This window comes from Patella vulgata, chromosome 3 (assembly GCF_932274485.2).
Source record: "Patella vulgata chromosome 3, xgPatVulg1.2, whole genome shotgun sequence".
NCBI classification, from domain to species: domain Eukaryota; kingdom Metazoa; phylum Mollusca; class Gastropoda; family Patellidae; genus Patella; species Patella vulgata.
The window spans coordinates 68,878,510-68,902,400 of NC_065881.2; the positions used below are offsets into that span (position 1 = coordinate 68,878,510).

General features: G+C 34.3%; 1 protein-coding gene across 2 annotated transcripts; it reads right to left on the reverse strand.

The window, feature by feature from the left end:
* Positions 1-4,053: 4,053 nt before the first annotated feature.
* On the reverse strand, positions 4,054-23,591 carry LOC126816520 (antiviral innate immune response receptor RIG-I). 2 transcript variants are annotated; one of them, XM_050543139.2, is made up of 15 exons: positions 23,290-23,591; positions 21,292-21,432; positions 19,153-19,485; positions 18,956-19,036; positions 16,023-16,208; positions 15,615-15,793; positions 14,936-15,108; positions 14,268-14,502; positions 13,405-13,567; positions 11,933-12,028; positions 10,806-10,978; positions 9,417-9,555; positions 8,938-9,183; positions 7,519-7,686; positions 4,054-5,933 (listed from the first exon to the last, which is right to left on the reverse strand). In XM_050543139.2, exons 1-15 carry the CDS (start codon positions 23,456-23,458, stop codon positions 5,287-5,289), a joined length of 3,129 nt encoding a protein of 1,042 aa, XP_050399096.1. In that variant the 5' UTR covers positions 23,459-23,591; the 3' UTR covers positions 4,054-5,286. The 2 variants fall into 2 exon arrangements, with proteins under 2 accessions (XP_050399096.1, XP_050399101.1); XM_050543144.2 differs by lacking the exon at positions 23,290-23,591 and adding an exon at positions 23,008-23,026.
* Positions 23,592-23,891: the final 300 nt, after the last annotated feature.

The window sequence follows — 23,891 nt, forward strand, 5'->3', positions numbered from 1 at the left end:
GATCACGCGAGGACGTCGGGCGCGAAGGTGACCCCTATGCAGTCGATTCCGAATCGTCTGGCCACTCACTCTCACACCAGTGTCTGTTTGAAGACGAGCGCTGATCTGATTTGCTGTGATGACACGATTTCTCAAGGCCAAGGTACGGATAAATCGATCCTGGGCTTGAGTTGTCGCCCTTGGTCGACCTGAGCGTGGACTGTCCTGTACAGATTGTGTATCACGGTATCTGGACCATAGCCTGCTTATGACAGACTGAGAAACATTCATCGTCCGCGCCACAACCGCCTGTGTTGTGCCGATCTGTAGCATGCCAAGGGCACGTAATCTTTCATTTTGGGTAAGCCGACGCATATCAAAATTTGTTTTCTGGTCACTAAAACAATTAAACTGATGTTTCCACCCTGGAATTCAATGCCACAATGACTGTAACATTCAAAGTCAGAGTCGTGCAAATCTTGGGTTGGACCCCCATGATGATCCCAAGCATCACCTGCATTCCATGCGGTAGCTATTGGTGCGTTTGGGCGTCACATGTAACTGGAAATGTTTCGTAGTCATTTGCATATTTTAGTATTATGCCCCCAAAATCAAATATCCCCTACTTTTTTTGAATAGTATATTTCACTTGTGCACGAATCGTTCCTCATGTCACCTTAAGTAAGGCAGACGTTCCCTTCTGTCGAAGCTCTTCTCATCTCACACTGCTGTACCCTGCTAATTCCTGCTCAGCCGAGCGATCCTTCAGCACTCGGCGCAACTCCATGACGCAAAACCGACTGAGCCACACTTGTGGTGCATAATCTTCATGTCGCCACGATATTCAAAGAGAACAGTCCTGATCGTAGAACGATCCGAACGTCTTTGGACGATTCACTTAACTTCATGAACAATTAATATTTATGCAGCTTTGATGTAGGTCAATTTTTCCATATTGTCATCATATTACCCCTAGTTTTTACAGCCTTCATCGAAATAAAACTGGTAGTGGTCAGAGGCGTAACCGTGAAATATATGGGGGGGGGGGGCGCAACCCTAACCCCTAACCCTAACCCATTTTTTATAACCCCTAAAAAATATAAACAAACACCATGTGGCCATGCTGTCTACCAAGACACCGCGTGCAAAAGCATTATGGTTACGTTGCTGGCTGAGCGGGCGATAATGTTTTTTGGGTACCTACATGCGATTCACTCTAATAAGTGGCAGAAAAAAATTAACAAAATATTACTGACAGGCTAACTAGACACAATTTTATGGAACACAGGTACTTTTCACTTCACACATGTTTCCAGGATGATTATCTCTGTGTTTTATTTAAGCAGTATAAACCATATTGGGATATGTACAGGTTTTATACAGATATGATCTTAACTAATCCTAATAATTGTTGTAAATAAATAGGAGTTTGGGTCTACTATGTAATTTTTTTTTATTTTTTTTTTTTGGGGGGGGGGGGCAAGTATATTCAGGCCCCTCCCCCCCCCGAAAAACAATTGGGGGGTCGGACCCCCCGGACCCCCCATGTGTGACGCCCATGGTAGTGGTAGGCTACTTTAAACTGTTCGTAATTATTTATTTCGTTTGGTAATGAAATGTTCCAGATTCCAGGGTTCGTCCGCCCCCTCCCCCCAAACATTATGACAAATGCCCTTGACCACCACAACCTCAGATTGGTTTGAAATATTATAATTACCGTACTATGTGTCAGGTTATGTTTATTTGCTTATTTATTTCAATGCTGTGAGACACTCTTCGACACTCTTCGTGGTTTTTATATCTTTTTTCTGAACAGCTATCTACTAGGTAACATTCTCATAGCTACGAGAACGTAGCTGAGATGTTGAGAGATGAGGTTTGTTATCTAACATTCTCAGAGTAGCAATTATTCGCCCATTGACTTCAATGTTAAATGGCAGTAGGACTAATTACATCCATCACAGGCCGTAGCTTTTTGCTCAACATTCCGTTGGTTCCAATCTTTAAAGGCACAAAGGCGCTAGGGGACCGCATTTGGCAATCCCCTCATCCTCATCATAATTTTGATTTTTTGCTACGGGGATCAGTTGACTGGGGTCAAAATCTCACTTCCGACACAATGATTGCAGAAAGACACTTTACACCCTCTATCCCTGCGCTGTAATATCATCAGTATTACCGGTACCCAAAAATGCTATAAAATTGCAAATTTGATCCCTTTTCTCCAATTCTAGACCAAATTGTCAATCACAAAAAACGTAGGAAGAGGGGAGAAAAAAAATTAAGAGAAAAATTGTCTATTAATAACTCGCACTACATTTGTATACTTGCTTTTACATAAAACTTATTTATGAATTGCTGTTTCTTGTAGATTTTTTGTATCTTAAAATTCTAAATGATGTTCTATAAGGTGGGTTTACAAGACAATGCTGAAGTAATTAATGGCTGATAAAGTAGTAACTTTAGTCTGATCCGACTATATATAGCTTATATAATTAATGTTCTTGTCTGTCGACATAAGTAATCTGAAAATAACGCTTTATACCACCTCGGTTTTAAGGCTATTTTGGAATTCTTACCATCTATTTTTCACCATGATTCTTCTTTGTTCGCCAAAAGGAATCATTTCTCAACACATCTGACACAAATTTATAATAATTCAATACTATTTTCAAATAGAATTCCGCGATGACCATTAAAGATCCACAGTATAATGATAATAATACTGTATATTTGAAAGAAAAATCTCTTTAGAATAATGCCAATATATATACTTTTTTGGTTTATGCCGACTTTCCTGAAAAATAATCAAAAACTGAATTTTTCTAAATATTGAACTTCCCTCAAGAGTATAAAAATATTTCTTTAAAGATCCATTCCCACAAAAGTATTTATCAGGTAGTTATTTCCAATAAAATTATGGTAATTTTGGTATATACAATACTAGAAAAACAACAATGGCGCAGGCAACAGACAAATACGTGAGGGTATCCGCCTTTAGTGGTGTAAGGAGTGCTCATGTGTTGATCTAATGGCTAACAGTTCTCAGAACACTTGTGAGAAATAAACATCCAGTAGACAAAGAAGCTGACAGAGAACCATACAAGAATTTACAGACTTTGATATGGTAAATGGATAGCGACTAACAACAAACACAATCTAAAAATGGATTCTCCAACGAAAGGGTTAATCCAGAAAGTAGATGTTATTTACTATTAAAATTTAGGTTTGCTCTAGGACAAATCCCTCCAGAACACTGGATTCCACTTGCCTCATCAATAGGAAGGATGCTGTAGCAAGTCAAAGTACATGTAGCTACCAATTTGGGATTTGTCTTCACATGCAAATTAATATTCGGATGGTAAAATAATTTAAGGGATTAGAAACTCTTTGAATAGCATTTACATGTTTGTGGAGCTAGTATAGGTGGGGCAGTCGGTTCCAGACGGCCCAAATGTTAATGGGTTCGCTTTAATTTTTAAAATTCTGTGAAAGAATCATATAATTTATGATTTTTTTTCCAATAAAATGTAAGATTTTTGTGACAATAATTAAATGATTGAAATAATTTATTTAGTCACAGATCCATTTACCCTACAATTTATTTCTGTTCTGTTATGTCAAGTATACCATGTCCGTAATATGATAATAAATTTTTTTTTTTAAGAGGGGATTACCAGTAATCTTTTGAGGATCACAAGATAATTAGAAGGATTATGAAACATTTGTATTTGTATACTTCATTCTATCTTTCCACTTTCTAACCAATCAGAATTTTTGATGCATATACATTATGGATGGTGTGTGTGAGTGAGAGAGAGAGATTTCAATTTTATTTCAATAATTCGCTTGCGCTAAAGGTCTTTAGCAGTGGAAGGAAACTGGAGGACACGGAGAAAACCCACGAGGCTGGACTGGCGACCCTACTCCTCCTTGTCACTACAACCGGGATTATGGATGGTACAATATTTATTACATTCCTAAAAGTAATATTAACATATATATTATCATGGAAATTTTTAATTCTTTAAATAATATAATATATTACATATTATTTCTTATAAATACATATTGTAATACAATAATTGTACGCTTGTGCATTAAACTATATTAGAAGCAAAATATTCTGAGCAATCAATTAATCAACAATCATAACATTCTTAAATATATTTGTAAATATATTCTTAAAAATCTATCTACAATAAATAAAAAATGTTTAATTTATAAACCTCATCACCATCAAATCACTTTAATAAGGAAATTATTTATCAAATAATAAGTAAATTCATAAAAAAATTGTATTTGCTTGAGTACATTATATTATCTGTACCAATAAATTTCTACAACACCAACAGTATTGATTTCTAACAAGTGAAATGACAAAATAAAGTTTTTATCATTAATCTATAGATGCAGTATAATAAGCCCACCAGCAGCAAAATTATCTATGTTTAATCATAAAATTTGAAATGAACAATGTCAACAAGGTTTGTCCAGTATCACTTTCACAAGATTTAACAGTCAGAACATTCAAAATGGGAAAGGAACTATAACTCCACAATAACTGCAAAAAATAACATCTAAATATTCTGTTATTCAGATACAAGATGCATTAAATGCATTCAAAAGGTTTGGAAATTTGAAAGGGTTGGATCTTCCTTATGCCACAATGAGCAATCTCCATAAATTCCAAAAAAACTTCTTCAGGAACAATGTCATGTAGCATTTTCACGGGTTTTAAAGATAGGTTGCCAGGCAACGAAACATACACCCACAGCAGCTAAGTTGTCCAGTCAGTCAACAGGGGTTGCCGCATATTTTTTCTTTTGTCAGTTATGAAAACACACGAAATTATCAGTGATTATCAGAAATTGTTAGAATATATTTCAATCGTTTGTCTCACAACCTTAAACAATTTATATTAACTTTAGCCTCAATGTGATCCAGGACCATAACTCTGGCAGCAATTATCAGAAATTGTTGAAAATGAATAGGATTCTTCGTCTTATGACCTTAAACACTGTGTATCAATTTAAAGTCAATCGGATATAAATGTTAGTCTATAGATTGTCCACAAGCAATGTGAGCATATAAAAATCATTGGATTGATCGATTGACCTTCCAACAGAGGCAATGGCACATTTCAATGTGGGCGTATAAAAAATCTGACAACAACTGCAGTGTACTGAATCAAGTTTGACAGACAAAGATGACAACACATTTAAAGTAAGCTTAAAACTTGAAAAGGTATACATGACAAAATCATTTAAACATCATTACCGACCACATATATATATATAAACCCTCTTAATTCTCATCTTCAGAATCAATGTCAGAAATATTCCCCGATGCTTCCAGGAACCTGCGGCGCAAATCATCATCACTGATTTCTTGGACATAGAATGGGATGTTTTTCCACTTTTTGATGGTTGTTTTTTTACCATCAGAATCCTCAATGACAAAACTTTCAATTTTGATTAAAGGGTATTCAGCATTCTGATACAGAGCTTCAATTCCCCAATCATGATTGCAAGATTTACAAAAGATTTTACTTTTCTTTAGAAACCCGTGAAACTCCATGGGAGCTTTATGATCTTTCGTTATATACCTTGTTTTGAAACTTTTATCTACCACAGTATATTGTGAATGTCTAATTGTACGAATATCAGTAGAAATACATGCAAAATCTGTGCATCCAAAACATCGTAAAATAAATTCATCATCTTTTAAAATACGACCATTCCTTATAAGTTTGTCCATATCTCGCACAGATTTTGCTTTTTTCTGATATTCAAGAATGGATTCTTTGAATTCCTTTTCAGGTTTGCCCTCTAGATCTATTAAAGCTTGTTTCATCATCATTTCCCTTGATAAATTCATTTCTTCTTTTCTAGCCGTATTAGCATCATCACTGGCCACAAGTTTAAATTTACTAGCTTCTGCTCTGGCCCGACCTGAAATCAAGTTATTTAAAGTAAAGAATGCAGCACTGTAAGAAATTATATTGTGACATTGGTCAAGGACTGGGATATTCCAATAAACAAACACTATGCAAGGACTAAATCTGCCTATTGCAGGAATTTCTTTAGGCCTGAAATGTTATATAAATTAATAATTAGACATTATTTAATTTATCAAGACCATAACCAACTCTCGATGCGATATAAGTAGATTTTAATATGCTTTGTTGTCTATGTGGTTACTGTAAAAATCAATAATCAAGACTTTGTTTATTATAGTAACAATGGTAGTAATTACAATCGAGGCTAGACTATAACTGTATCGCCGATATCTAGGCTCAGCGTGAAGTAATTGGACTGAAATTTTTAGCATATTCTCTTTCATTATCTACTTTTTGACTGCCGGTATTATTGCGAGAACTGTCAGCTCTTTATCTAATCTTACCTAATGCTGCTTTAAATGTGGAATCTGTCCTAGATATATTTTAATGAATCAAACCGAAAGATTTCCTTGAAACTATTACCATAATTTTGTTCAACTATCTAAATCTGTGTGGAACTTTTTTTGTAGAAATACAAACTTTCAATTCAATATGTGGTTGATAAAAACTACTCAAATTTTACATTATCTGCCTGAGCCATGTCTACAACTTGTCTAAGTTTTATTGAAAGTGATCATCAGGATTTCTCAAGTGCTCAAAAGCAAATTCTTATCACAGTTTTTTCAATTCTCTCTTTTTCCAAAAAAATAATATCAAGGACAAAAAAAAAGATTTGAATAAATGAAATGAAATGGGGTTTAACATCCTAAATTGTTGAGATTTGAAATAACTCTGAAAAGATTTTAACAGTGTTGTCCCATTCGTTTGTTTATTCAAAATTATTTAGTTTGTGACAGTATAAATTTTGTGCCATGAGAAACAATTGCCAAATACGATCATTAATCCTGATTAACCAAAATCAGTGTTCAGAAATATGACACTAAGAGTGAACTAATAATATTAAAGCAGCAATATGAAATAACAAAAATTGTTACATATTAACAAACATAAAGGCTGACAAGACAGGTAATTCAGCCAATTAAAAGATTTTGTAGTAAACTCATAAAATATATATTGAAAAAAAAATATACTAAAACGTTGCTTTTTTCAGAATTATCTGTTGCTTTGAAAAAGATATGATTCATTCAACAACATTCATTCAGCAGATGCAGAATTTTATGCTGAAAATTTTGAGCCATATTCCAATTTCAATGAAATAACAGCAGCAATTTCGACCACAATATGACATTTAGCAAAGTGACCTGGAAGTCCATGAACCAACAATTCAGAGTTCAGACATCAGGCTAACTGAAAATCATGATTGAATCTCTTCATCAAATTGGTAATGATACTCCAAAATCCACGGTCTTTGCACAGACTACATTTGTATATTTTTCTTTTTATAATCTTCTACGGACCCCTCTTTAATATGCTTTTTAGACAGTTACTTTTTACTGTGTACTGTGTAGCCTATGGTCTGAAAATCTATATTACGAATATTGTGCTAATAAATTATTGATGTAACTAGATATATATACCTCTAGATTGAACCATGGCAATTTCATTTGTCACATGATCATATCTGATGACCAAATTACACTTTGTTATGTCCAGACCTTCTTCAGCAACAGATGTGGCTATAATTATCTTTGCATCACCATCTTTAAAATAATCTAATACTTCTACTTGCCTGTTTCTAGTCATACCTATATAAATTAAGATGATAAGTTTATGATAAGTCCTTACTACTCGCAGTGTATCGTTTGATTAGATCAAATCCCACTCAACACTGATGATTTCCTGTCCCAAATTATGACTGGTTAACAGTCAAGTTAACAACCAATCCATTACAGTGTAACACATTAATCTAGATTAACCAGCTGTCTAAATATGTTAATGTAAATGAAAATTGCATCTACATTATGCCACAACCCATAAAATTTCAGTATAAGTGATTAACCAGAGAAAAAGCAGAATATTGGATAAAAACTAATGGTGTGACACAAGATTGTCAAAAATAGCAGCAAGCCTAAACATGGTTTATCATCTGCTAGACCACAAGTATGGCAGATGAATATTATTTCACCATATTTTTATACTTTTTATCAACTGCCTGAAGTTTTAGGACAGACACCAGATCAAAGAGACGGACTGTGATGATAAGTCATGTAATTATTAACTTTGAATCATTCAATTTATTTATTCAATATATATATACAAAAATGGGGTAATCTTAGAATTTGGGGTTAAAATGATGCCATCTTGGATTTTGAATGCCATATTGGATCATTAGTATAACTCATAAACTTGTCAAAACCTACAAATTAAACATACATTATTCAAGAGCTAAATCTGCCAATTGCAGGTCTTTCTTTAGGCCTAAATTTTTAATTAGACATTAATTAACTTATCCAGACCATAATCAACTCTCGATGTCATCGCTAGCCTGCGATATTTACTGGATTATAATGCGACCTGCTGCTCAACACTCATTGATGATTAAATCAAAAAATGGATAATTGAGACTATGTTTTTTATCGTACCGACTTTAGTAATGATGATCGAGGCTAGGCCCAAAATTCAATCGCTTAATTCTTAGTTCGGAATGGATCAATTTCACTGAAATTTTCAGCAAATTCTCTTTATATTATCTAGTTTTTAACTATTATAATGAGAACTGCCAGCTCTTTATCTAATCTCTCATAATGCATCTTTAATGGTTAATCTTTCTGCGAGTCTGTATGTCATAATATTAGGTATAACAGAAATTACACTATAAGCATCGTCTATAACATCTGTATTTTTTTTTACTTTAAGAGCTAAAACTTTCTGCCTATTTCTAGATTATTTTTCTTGGCAAAAGAAACTATATGTCTAGATTGCAAAATCTTTGTTTTAATAAAATATTGCATGAAGAATAATTCGAATTGTGATTTGTGTCACTTAAAATCACTTACCTCCTTTGTCGGCAGAAGCTCTTGCTCCAGTAACAGTTTCTGGTTTTAGATTCAGCCTCTTTAATTCAGGGGTTTCTTCCATCCATAGTTTTAACTTCTGAACCAAAGCTAATGTCTTTGCAAATACAATGGCTCTTGAATCAGGATTTTCCCTAAAACCATCCATTATCATTTTTTTTAGCTTTTCTAATTTTGGATTTACATTTTTAGGGTCATCACATAATCTTTGTAGCTTCTGTTTCTTATCTGTAAAACAGATCAAAATTTACCAGTATAAATTAAAACATATGTACGTAAATGAATGAATACTTACTGTAGATTGCTGTTTTCTATATATCAACATACAAAGAAGCCATGAAGGAGAACTGTAACGGAATTACCGTAGTACAGTATGGAAGTTCCCATTCAATGTCTAGTCTGTTAAGTAACAAAATAGCAACCCTTCTGCTAACAAGTACAATGTCATAAAAAATATTCACCTGTGTAATATTCCATCAATTCTTTTTGTGTATTTTTTGACTGATTCAGTGTTATGGTCTTTGAGAACTCCTCTTCTATATATGTTAAACTATCTATTGAACGGCAGTCATTATTTATAATAAGTGCATTATTATATATCTGAAACAAAAAACAGTTTAACCATGCATCCAAAATCTGATGTAAGTGTACAGCAGCACTGCCTTTAATAAATATATAGCCACCAGTAGCTGTTTAAAGGTCAAGGACACAGATTTGAATTTTATTACGGTTTCTACTTCCTCATTATGACTACTACCAGTAAGACATTATTATACGCTAGTTCTATTGCCAGGGTGGTACGTCACATGGCCTTCGATATAGATCCAGCAGGTTCTTCGGTGTCCGATGATCATTTCAAGATGATCACATTCAAGCGTGCATAAGCAAAACAAAAAAAATAGAAAAAAGTTAAAGAAAATTTGTGCATTCCAGAATTGCCCAATCTCAGGATTTTGTGATACTCTTGACACATGTGATGTGATACAACCGTTTTATTTATTTTGTACGAATGCAAAGTTGTGTTGTTTTGCACAGGTCTTTGCAGTATAAAATGTGTTTATTCAATGACGGAGACCAGGATTGAACTATGTTCCAACAAACCCAACAAGCTTTCTAGCTTGGCAAATAGGTATATCCTATTATTAGGTGCGGTGCATATTTATAGGGCTTGTAATTTAACATATTGTGATCTAGGCTTTAGGTGTTATTAGACTCTAGGCCCGCAATCCTAGTTCCGAAAATTCTTCACATAATTATCTCTTTTAACAATTATTTTAATGTTTTATATTTTGTCTGTACACCGTACTGCTATTTATTTGTTTTACCAAATATTTTATTTTTTTATGATTTTCTATCTATATTTTATCTATACCTGTACCCTGCTATTTTATGTTTTTTAAATCCTATTATCTTGTTTTACCAAATAGTTTAATTTTATTTTTTTATGATTTTCTATCTATATTGTTTTACATTGTGTACTCATATATATAGTCATATATATTTTTGTATAAGTGCCAGAGAGCAGCGTTACAAGCTGGAATTTGGTGCTATACAAGTCCAATAAATTATTATTATAATTATAACCCTACTTGAACCAAAAAACTTATCATCCATGCTTAAATATATTGTTTGTATAAACAGTGGTAAGTTTATTCACATCCTTAAGTACCTTTGTCTAAAAGCGAGATTTCTTCAATTTACCAATTACAAGTGATCTATAGCCAGTAGTACTTGTACATATAGCGATGTGATAAAGCCTCCTTTTATGATATATTAGCTGTGTTTAAATCAAAACTCATTTGTTTGGGACTTACTATATTACTCAAAAATCATTACCATATTATATTTACCTCTAACATTTTATAGCATGTTACATAGAATTTACGAGCATTATGTTCATTAACGGCAGCAATGCCTCTCTTTAACTTAGCTACCCATTGAGTGTAACTATCATGTCCTTTTCTTCCTGGTGGCTTTAAATATTTTTTGAATTCTTCTAATTCTTCATCCTTCTTCAACAGAACTGACAAAGCAAAATAAAAGAAAGAATTATAATTTATTTAAAGCAGTATCTTGTAACAAATCATTAATCTAATACTCTTGTCCAGGGATCTTAAAGTCAGTGGGATCCATGGTGAGTAAGACTTTGGCTCGTTAACTGGGTGGTTTCGTGTTCAATCCCTGCTTTGACCAAGATAGTTCATCAGGGTTTTCCAGCGTGGTTCCCCTCTTGTCAGTGGTGCAGAACAACATATAGTCATGCAAATGGTATGAAAAACAGAGGTCCTGTGTACACATTGGCATGTATGTAAAAGATCCCTTGGCAGTTGGAATTCGATATAAGAGTAGGTTGTAGCGCTACTGTCCGGGCAAAATTTCCTTCATGCACACTGTATGGCGTATGCCCATCTTCATCAGCCCAGTCGGAGCAGAACAGTAGGACGTTACACCCCAATTTCATTTCAACATAGGTTGTTGCATATTTATTCTTTTGTAGGGAGCATTTACAAGACACTGTAAACTGATCAAGAGTAATAACCAATGAAGTAATTATCAGAAATAATTAAAATTTGATTGGCTTCTTGTTCTTCCTAGTTCCGGCAATCAGATGAGTAACAGTGGAAATCATTGAAAATTATTAGACTTATCTCATAACCACAAACACTGTGTTTAAATTTCAAATGAATCAGATCATTGATACTAAACCAACCGCAAGATTTAAAAAAGTAATCAAGGGCAATAACTCTTAAAAGTAATTAAAAGCTTCTGATGCTCATGAACACAAACAAAGTATATCACCTGAAGGACAATCAGATGACAACTTTAGCCTCCAATTGATTCATAAGTTTTTTCTAACTGATCAATAGCCATAGCTCTGACAGCAATGATCAGAAATCATAATGGATCCCTGATTATAATATTACGCAATATTTAATAATAATTGAACAGTTTAAAAGATCAACTGTGCAAAACTTACATTTCGAATTCTGCATGTCAGTTTCTATTTTTTGCATGATTTCTACTATAGTCTGGTGGTAAACATCGTTCTCTCGTTTGTCACAACGTTCAATATCTATAAATAGGAAATGTTTTTCAGTTAAATATCACCATCATAGTTAATCCTAATGCTTTCACTCATACAACAGGTTTCAAATGGTAATCGACATAAAATTGACAGCAATTTATACAACTTTGTTCTTTGTTTCATCCAACTGACATGTCTTTGTTAGCTCAAACAAGACTAACAAGAATGTCCTGGCTTCAATCCCAAAATTGGCCGAGATTTGTCAAACTAGTTTCCCTTTGCAAGTGGTGCATAAAACAGAGTCTGGCAAAACAAAGTGCCTAGTGTTTCATATGGGATAAAAAACAAGGTTCCCCCATTTAGCTGTTGGGATACACAATAAAAGAACCCTTGGCAATTCAAATTCCACTAAGGGTAGGCAGAAACATTCCTGTCCAGACAAAATTGCTCTCGTAGCCCACTTCATGCTCCTCTTCATTAGCCCAATCGTTGAAGAGAATAATACACCCCCACCCCCTCCACCATTTTATTTTTGAAAAATTATGAGTCGCTTGTTCTATTCACACCACGGCAGACTTTAAAATTCAAAGTGCTGAGAAAAGTTACATCTTACTTAAACATACAATATGCAAGAGCTAAATCTGCCTAATGGTTATACGGTCTGTCATTGAGTCAACTGGCAGGGTTTCGATTCCCCTGTTGTACGTGACAAGGAGTAGGGTCGCCTGTCCAACCTCGTGGGTTTTCTCCGGGTCCTCTGGTTTCCTCCCACTGCTAAAGATGCCTACGCGCAAGCGATTTATTGAAATAAAATTCCCGAAATGACCTAGTTTGTGTCGAGTGGACATTAAACCCCATTTCTCTCTCTCTCTCGCCAATTGCAAGTCTTTCTTTAGGCCTGAAATGTTATCTAAATTATTAATTAGACATTAATTAACTTATCCAGACCATTATCAACTCTTGAAGGCATCACTAATCTGCGATGTTTATTGGATTAGGTTCCGGTTTTTTGTTCTACTTCCATTTATAATTTAATCATGAAATGGATAATTGAGACTATATTTTTTATTGTACCGAATTCAGAAATGATGATCGAGGCTAGACCGAAAATTAAATCGCTAAAATCTCGGTTCAGGGCCCTGTTTCACGAAATTTTAACTAAAGATAAAATCCAAATTTTAGTAGATACTTCAATTTTGATTGGCTTAGCACTAAAATCAATCTAATATTATCCAATTAAATTACTAAAATTTGGATTTTATCTTAGTTAAAATTTTGTGAAACAGGCCCCAGAGTGGATCAATTTGACTGAAATTTTAAGCAAATTACCTTTACCATATCTAGTTTTTAGCTAATATAGTGAGAGCTGTCAGCTCTTGATCTAATCTCCCATAATGTATCTTTAATAAATGTATATGACATACCTAAACTAGGGACATTAACAAACTTTCTCATATCATCTTCATAGGCTCTTGCTGTACATATCTTTGCTGTATCTAGATTAGCACATAACGTCAAAATATGTTCTGACGCCTCACTCACTTTCCTTGCCTTCCCTACTCCCACTGATGCTGTCAACCCAATGATCTAAACAAATAAATTATTACAGCCATTACTTCACATAATGTGTATTTTACAGGTTTTTTGTAGGCAATGGGAGGATACTAAAAACTAAAAGCCTTTCTATTGTTAACCATCACAAGGACAAGGGCAATAACTATAGAGAGAGAGAGAGAATAGGGGTTTAACATCCACTCCAGACAAACTAGGTCATTTCAGGACTAACAAATGGTTCAACTTTATTTCAATAATTGGCTTGCGTGTACAGGTCTTTAGCAGTGCTTTGTGGGAGGAAACCGGAGTACACGGGGGAAAACCCACGAGGGTGGACAGGGAACCCTACTCCTTGTCACGTACAACCGGGGAATCGAAATTAGGCCAGTTGACTCAATGACAGGCCTTATTGATACAGTGTGCATGTGCTAACCATTCAGCCATCCAACGTGACAAGGAATAGGGTCGCCTGTCCAAGCTCATGGGTTTCTCTTGGTTCTCCTGTTTCCTCCCACTGCTAAAGACCCCTACATGCATGCGAATTATTGAAATAATATTGAACCGTATGTTAGTCCTGAAATGACTCAGTTTGTGTTGAGTGGACGTTACACCCCATATCCCTCTGTCTCTCAGAATACTGCCTAGTTCTGTAGAGCGTTCTCAATATTTTACAGAAAGTAAACATTGGGGTGTTTAAAAAAGAAACTGATAAAACCCTTTTTTCTTACAGTACCTGTGGCAGAACAGGGGGAGGTAACTCATCCACCTCCATTTCGTTTGTCGCTCCAGGTAGCTGATTTTTTAATTTTATGTCCATATACATATGCATAATCTGGTTATATGGATGTCGAGCCTTGGTGTGATGACATTCATCAAATATAATAAGTGAAAAAGCTGAAACATCCTTGATAACATGTTCTTTTATAGCATCTACCAATATCTGTGCTGTCAACACAATTACTTCATTACTGAAATTAGCAATCAGTCAGTTCAATATAAAGATGTTTAGGGCATAAACTGTGGTTTCAATTTTCAAAATTACAAAGTTTACAGTTCATTTATTTAGTTATTTAGTCTATTAAAGGAATATCAGAGAGAGGGAAGCATGTTATCATACTACTTCTTGTAGGACAGCTGTCAATGTTAAATGGATTGTTAACAAAAATAAAAACATCAACCTAGCAGATTTACATATCCAATGCGATATAAAATACAGCATCCACAAGATCTCTTACAAAATAATTAAATAATTCTTTAACATGAACAATTCGACAAATCCTGTCAAGGTTTTAACATATTTTAATGAACCTCTGTGCTGTATCACAATCACAAGCATTCATGAGTGTGAATGTGAACATTGAGGGTAATTGTACCATATGAATATAAGATGGGAATATTTACCAATCAAGAAGTTCTCCAAGGGGTATTTTATCATTGTTTTGTGTGTCTCCAGTTAATCTTTCAGTTCTACAGTTTAGATATTGTTTACATAGATTAAACTGTTGTTCAGCTAATGCCACTTGATTAACCAAAAATGCTACCTTTTTTATTCCAAATTTCTTACTCAAATGTTCCTGTCAATGAAAACAAATATATTCCAAACAATTATTGATATTGGTAATGTAAATTAACAAATCCACTGTCTTGATGCAAACTGTATTTTTTAATAAATAGATAATACCTCTGTTACAAAGAAGAGAACTATTATTGCTCATTTCACATCATTTTTAATCATTAGAAGTCAAAATCTAAAATAATGAACAGAAAAACAGTTCTATAAATTGTAAAAAGGAAGTTTTTACCATTATACTTTTAACATTTTTCTTTGAATTTTCTTTTTACAATTTTTGGTTTTAGCAACTTTGATGAAATGAAGACATCCATGAAGTTATATTCCATCGGTAGAGTGGTCATATTTCAACGTTTTTTTTATTGCAGGATAGACCCCAGTGCAGAACTTGAAGAAATGCGGCTTAATGAATAAAAAAAACGGACGGCTAGCAAGGTAAATCTTTAAATCTAGCTAATCAAATGTTGTAAATAACTAAAAGACAACTTAAAGACAATGGTGTATTATTACCTTAATGATATTTATTGCGACAATTGTTTTTCCACTACCTGTAGGTGCACATATAATAACATTTTGGCCTTGTAAAGCTTCCTTACACAGATCTTTCTGATAATCTCTTAATTCTATTGTTTTTTTATCCCCATCTTCATCTGCTCTTTTATGTTCTGGCTCATCAATATTCATTTTATCTATAAAATTTATAAAATTAAAACATTCTTGTAAAACATGGATTATTCAGTTTGTGCAGAAAAGATTATGTTTCTTTCTGTTTTTTTCGCCGAATCAAAATCTTTCTCCTAATCTCATGGGTTAAATTTCATTTGAGACAGTTGAATTTACTCTTTTATTTGGAGGCTGTCAGGGGGTGAAATATAGCACAGTTATCTTTTTTTGCTGTGATGTAAATAAAACAATCACCTGTATTGATTTCTTTCAATTCCTTATCATCGTATGATTTTTCTGGCAATGATGATGTGTCCATTAAATTATCACCAATTTTATCTTGTATCTTGGCTTGATCTTCAACACTTCCGAATAAATTAGGTTCGATGTTCTCAGGATTATTACTTGCATAATCACCCGAGCTGTATGCTTCACCACTGTCTGATTCAAGAACATTTAAAGAGCATTAAAATTAAAATTTTGATAAAAATAAAATTAAAAAGATGCTTCTCTCTATCATTGACAGTAAGTAAATATGTATTTTATGGTTGCACACTTACTTTTTTTTTATTGGTTGGACTTATATTTTTCAAGATCAAAATACAAACATAGGTTGCAGCTTTTGCTAACTAGAGATTTCTTAAGATTTACAATCAAAATGTACTAAGCAGAAGATCAATAAGCTGCAACAACCAGTTAACACTTTAGTTAAATATATCTAGTGGTAGGTTACCTATCATTATCAATTGTCTGTGTCTTGTTGTACAGTTAACGTGTATTTTGTATTAGTTAAAATTAAATCATAAAATATAAAACATGACAATCGATTAGAACCTACTGTACGTATTACTTATTGCTTTGTATCAATACATTTATTACAATTTGTACAATTCAAATCTAACCACTGGATCTTATCTAATCTGTGTACTGTCATATTCTAGGGGATTCTCTCTCAATAACAGTGAAGAGTAAATTAGACTATAAGATACCGGTAGGTAATATTTCATAGCTATAAAGTTATTGATAGAATGTTCATAAAAGTTTACTCCTGTCTTCAGATTACTGTCTAATGTATTCTCTCAAAGTTGTAAAATGGTAGACAATTTTAACCTGAATAATATTTAAGCTGAAAATATCCAGATCACACTAGTGTGCCAAAGTCCAATATTTAAGTTCATAATTTAAACCAGTGGTTGCCAGGAAAGATACGCCCACATTTTGCAAGAGATCGGTAGAGAACAAGCTATAAAATAAAAGATAGGTTGCCAGGCAACGAAACATACGCCCACAACATCTAAATCGTCCGGGCAGTCAACAAGAGTTGTTGCATATTTTTACTTTTTTCATTAATGTAACATTTATAATACACTAAAATCTAATTAAGAGTAACAACTCATTAAGTAATTATCAGAAAATCATTTATCTCTAAACCTTAAACTCTGTGTATCAATCTGAAGTCAATCAGATGATAACTTTGAAATCGCTGAAAATCAATAGGTTTCTTTATCTCATGACCTTAAACACTGTGTCTAAATTTAAAGTCAATCGGATATTAACTTTAGCCTCTAGAGCCTCCACAAGATTTTTCAAAGTGATCAAGGGCCATAACTCTGGCAGTAATTATCGGAAATCGCTGAAAATCAATAGGCTTCTTTGTCTCATGACCTTAAACACCGTGTATAAATTTAAAGTCAATCAGATATTAACTTTAGCCTTTTTGTGGACGCCGGCCGGACAGCATACGGAGGCGACGACAATATATGACCACATTTCAATGTGGGTGTATAAAAACGATTTTTCATACAATCAGGAGCCATGATCCAAGAAGTTATGGTCTGAAATGCGCGAATATCGAAAGGGACTGAGATCTTTGGCATATAAAGATATATTTTAAGTTTCATCAAAATCAGACAAAAATTATAACCACTAGAGGGTCCACAACCTGTGTTTTACATACTTGTACACAATATGCATACAATGAGCGGCCATTTTGTCAGTCAGTTTCTTTTCAATTTTCCAGAAATTCAAACTCAACCTTCATTATGATGGAACGGGCATATATTTTAACGGATCTATGAGCTAAAAATGTGATTTTTTGTACAATCAGGGGCCATAATACATGAAGTTAAAAAACCATCTGATACATGCTAATATGGAAAGGAAACAAGATCTTAAGGAGATTATTGTCATCTGTAGCAGGGAGTGTTTGGTAAGCTTGTGGCTTGGCTTAAAGGACAATATTGGTGCCAGTCATAATCCCTCTATATAACTGACTGATGTGACGAGTGATAACAGATACACGGCCGAATTTCTGCTCACTAATAATTCCTTCTAAGACCAAAAGTTGCTATATGGGACTGTAAGAGGATACCTGACAAAGTAATTGAATGTCAATAGATAAGAGAACAAAAGAAAAAATGAAAAAGTCCGTACATTCCCTTGTTTATATTCATTCTATACCTTATAAAAACATGGTAATGCACAGACTTTTTCTGTTTTTCTTTCGTGTTCTCTTATCTAGTACATAGTGGCAGTCAATTCTTTTTATGAATTGTCAGATATCCTCTCACAGTCTCACACAACAACTTTTGGTCTTCGAAGAAATTATTAGTGAGCAGAAATTCGGCCGTGTATCTGTTATCACTCGTCACATCAGTCAGTTATATAGAGGTATGACTCGTGTTTTCCTTTGGCGTTCGTCACTTCCGATTCAGGAAACCTGTATTACTCAGCTATTGTAGCAATGATCTTAGTGTTAAAATTATATTTGGAATGTGTTTAACCAACTCTATCACATAATATGTGATAATGACTGGCACCAATATTGTCCTTTAATGTTACATAACACGTTTGGCAGCTGCAGCTTGAACATCATTTTTCAGCTAAGGAAAGCCATCTTGGGAGCTCTGGTAATGTTGATGATGGCGTCACAAAATATTTCTTTTAATAAGGATAGCATTTGAGCATGGCTCCTAGATTTGTTGTAAAAGTTGCTTTTATCATTATTTATGTAAAACAGATGGAATTCACCCAGTTTGTGCACATGTTCAAAACTTGCTTAACAGGATTTGTTCACATCAAATATTGAACATGCTTGGAAAATTCTTCTGCTGGTGGGCGTGTATCATGAGGTCTGAGAATTCCTCATCTGTTCCTTTATAATATATATGTACAGTAAACATACAAACCTTCAAGTATATTTTCTTGTATGTCATTATCACGGGGATGCCACACATATTTTTTATTAGCTTCCAAATTTTTCTTTTTTTCTGAAAAAAGACAAATTCTTTGCATACATATATTGTAGCCTATTTAATGAAATATATATAGATAATTTCAAACGAATGACATATGGGAGTCATTATGTCGCGAACAATAAACTTACCTAGAAATTTCGGATCCAACAATTCTACCAGTTGCAGTTGCTTGTCTTTGTAAAGACTTTCCAGAAATATTTTATACCAATCTTTACTTTTTCTATAAATATGACTGAAGAGTTCCATGAATGCATCTCTATTACAGTCACACGAGGATATTTTCTCCATATCATCTCTAGTAATGACCTTATTACTGTGCAAATATATAAGAATACCACTGTCTGTTAGTTTAATATGATCAATAATTTGGGCAGAATACAAGCCCAGAAGTTCAATGTCTTCTTCATCATTCTCATTTAAACTACTTAAGTCATTCAAAAGACCATGTAGGGAAACTAATTCTGAAATGAAAAGATAAATAATTAAATTTGTAGGCAATGTTTACTTTTTATTGAGATTTTGAATGTCATATCTTCTAATTACCAGCAACTTTTATTTCATTACACAAATAGCAGTTAATCAGGGGATAAAATATGAAATGAAACCAACTGGGATAATGAAGACGGTCATTCGCGATACAGTGATACAGGGGGATCTTTCTCGGGCGACACCTGGCTGGGTCGAATCCCAGACTCCTGGTTAATGAGCCAGGAGTGTCTTACTTACTGAGACACCATGGCTTCTGGGATAAAACATAAAAAGCTAACCGAAAAATGTCAAAATACTTACACAGTGAATTTTTGTCCACCTACTTAGCAATCAAAATGTGAACAGAAAGATGCCCCAGCAAATCCGATTAATTTTTCAATTGAAGGTGGTTCTCTCTTATGCCAAATGGGGGAGATGGGTTGCCGAATGGTTTAAGGAATGGTTTTATGTGTGCGCTTAGATCTCTGTCATTGAGTCAAACGGGGTGCTCTCTCACTCTCTCTTGTAGATCAGGTTGGGCCACATGAACAATGCTAAATTTCATCGAGAACTTTGTCCTGTATTGTGTGTTCACGGGCTTTAAAGGTTACCACATGACTAGAAATATATGGCAAAAAGCATTAAAAATGCTGGAAGAACCAACAGAAGCAGGTGACAACAACAGACGTCCACATTTAATGCAGGGCCCGGTTCCTAGAAAATTCTTAAAGTAAGCACAAAGTCATGCTTCACTTTTTCTTACGTAAGAAACTTATAAAAATACCGTCCCTAGAAAATTCTCAAGACCATTCTTACGTAAGCACAAGTCAAGTATAAGTCTAAGCACATTGTGACTGGTAAAGTTTACCATAAACTGAGACTAAGATGCTCTTTAACATCATAAAAACAACTTTGGTATGCAAATTACGTCATAAAGTTGTCGTCTGCTTCATTGACGTCATATATAATGGTTGATTTAGATGCATTTGACATGTCCCCTATACACATATAAAATGTGACACAAGATAAAAAAAACGCAGATACATACAAACTAACTGAATAAATGTGAGAGTGCCTGATCTTAAAGTAGCCTGTGTGTTTGTAGCCTATTGTTCATTAATTGCCAAATAAATAAAATAGTTTCAGGGTAGGCCTAGAAGCGCAATTTTCTATAGCATTCTTAATTTCTTCTGGAGAAGGATTTTCTCTGTCTTGTAATTTTCTCTTTGGTATGAAAAGGTGTCGGAAATGCCGTCGAATACCTCTACGGCCAGCCATCTTTTTGAAGCAGAAACAGACTTAAGGTTGGTAAGCAAGCTGTATACCTTGCTTGGGACTTGTGCTTGGATTGACTATGTTTAAGAACGAAGTTGTGCTTAAGTTTTTTCTTGGAACGCATAATAACGTTCTTGTGATTACAATGAAGTCTACTTAAAAGCTAAGCACAAGAACGTTCTTAAGAATTTTCTGGGAACACAAAATTAGGTAAGGTTACTTAAATGCAAAGTCTACTTAAATCTAAGCACAAGAACGTGCTTAAGAATTTTCTAGGAATCGGGCCCAGGTGTATAAAACTATGTAAATAATAAAGATGATGATCTGATTTTCAACTAGTTTCATCCTTACACTGACTGATATGATTAAAATATGCCAATCTCCAATAAATTTATCTATAGCTTTTCTATTTAATGCATTAATAAGACTCTTAACACATTTGCAGGTTTTGAGGCATTTGCAACAACCGCCATAAATAGCCATATACCGGTACATGCACTGATCTTCAATTTAAGCCTTATTACCTGCTTGTTCCAGTGAGCTCATAAAGATTGCCCATTTTCCTTCTACTTTGCAATCAAGGTGAATATAGTTTATAAGTTCTTTAGCCCCTTCTTGGTAATGTCCTTTTCTATCTAACTTTCTTATCTTGGATTGTATATCTCCTGAAATCAAAAGCATATTAATCAGGGCCGGCGGAAGCAATTCTTGATTGGGGGGGGCTTCCAACCTAGGTCCTTATAGGCAAGGGTTCAGGGGCCGCAATAACCTGGAGAAAAGAGTACTTGCGGCCAAATTAATGGGGGGGCTAAAGCCCCCCCTAGCCCACCCACTCCGCCGGCCCTGTTAATGGATGAAATATTAAAAGGATGATACAAAATACATGTGACATACCACTCCTGTTTTGAATAGGATTAATAACCTCAAGTATGAAATCAATAGACTTATATATCGTATAAGAAAGGTAATTAGGCATAACCACTTCAGTATTTAAGTACATTTAGCCTCCACATCCTCCTAGACACTAGATAACTAACCGAGGTCCAGAGTTTGATTTGGGTGTTGGCCAAGAAAGTTCCTCAGGTTCGTTTTCCCTTGTCAATGTGGTGTAGGGTGTGTGGCCTCTGGCCTGACAGAGAATAAAATCTAGTCGTTCAAATAGGGTGAAAAACTGAGGTCACATGTACACGTTTTGATAGCCTTGTTTGTCACGCAATTAGTTTTCGGCAATATTTTGCTATGCACTGGTTAATTGGGCGTGAATCATGACGTAACGTTATGTAAACATTATTTGGTATTTGGTCCAACTTTGAGCTCTGTTTAAAGCTTAATGATACTGTTACGCAGTTAGCTATTGTTGTTAATCGGACTGTTGACCAGTCATAATTTGGAACAGAAATTTGCTTCCATTACAACAGTGTTAAGTGGGATTTGCTCTAATTAAACGAAACACTGGGAGGAGTATGGAAAAGATGGGCTTCTGAAACACAATATTTAAAAATGCTTTTGATACTACAGGTGTATATTGGAATAACCAGATGCCAAAGAATGCTACTCAATTGGAACTCTTCGAGTATTTCGCCAAACATAATTGAATAGAAATTACAGTAAAAACAGGAACGATTGAATGTAAATCGGTTTATATACATTTATATTACATTATTATGTATTGCGACCCATTTGTGTCCATTTCTAGGTGCCAAAGATTAAACATATATTATGCAAGAACTAAATCTGCATATTGCAGATCTTTCTTTATTTTTGAAATTTTATCTAAATTATTAATAGACATTAATAAACTTATCCATGTCATCACTAGCCTGCGATATTTAGCAGATTGAAATACATTTTGTGAATAATAATTAAACGTAAACATGGATAATCAAGACTATTTTTTATCGTACCGACTTTAGTAATGATGATCATGGCTAACTTACAATTCAATAGCAAATATCAAAGTTCAGAGTGGAGCAATTTGTCTGAAATTTTCAGTATTCTATTTACGTTATCTATTTTTTAACCATTATAGCCAGAACTGTCAACTCTTATCTAATCACCCATAATGCCCCTTTAATATTAACTTCTCTATTAAATTGCAAAACATGTAGGCCCTGATCAAACCTGTACAAAAATACAGTAGGGCCTACCATAAATTATGATCTGTAGTCACCTGAAAAAAAAAACCCATACAGAACTCTCTCTCTCACCCACCCCCACACAATCTCTCCTGGATATCTTACTATGGACATAGGCTAAGGTCCATGGTTTTACCATCTCTATGTCGTTACCCGGCTAAAATGAAAGTGAAAGTACATGTAGGCCTACACATAATTAATAAATTGAAAACTTGTTTAATACTAGTAATATACGTACAGGTTGAGATATGAGGAGGGTATCAAACTTATAAAATTGTACAATTTGAATTCAACTATATAGCTTATATGTCTAAAAATGTAACGGTATGTATGTATTATGTATATAGCCCGATACTTTACAAATTGATAAGAAGTGGCCCCACACACCTTTAGGAATAATTGCCGAGAGAAATGGTAATAGTTCAGCGCTGTGAATTGTTTCCAGTACTATTTTCTTAAAAACATCAGTGATGAGAAATTCCCTGCTTTGTTCAAATGTGCCTTTAAGTACTTCAATATTGTCTAAATCTTCATCTTTTTCTATCTGTGTCTCCATGGTCTGTATAATTAATATTCAAGTAGCGGAATGGCAGTATTCCAGGTGGGAACAGAGCACTAAACAGCGAAACTAGTACTACTAAGTATGCCTTAGTGCTCAGTTTTAAAATACTGCCAATTGTTCACCGGCGCTATTGCACTTTCGTACCTCTACCAGTTCCCGTGGTCGTAGGAACTTGAAATTATTAGAGGATGTTAAGGGGGACTAGCAATGACCACACACCAAATTTCAGCCGAATCGATCAATAACTTTTTATTTTACCGACCTTTTAATTTCTAACGAGAGAGAACTTCATCTGTTTGACGCCATTTGCTTTGTTTACTATTTAGACTCGAATAACAAGACACTAAGACGGAAACCGACACACTGCACTAGCTGCCTATCTCTGCATTCATAAAAATTAATATAATTTTCGTATACTTTAATTTTT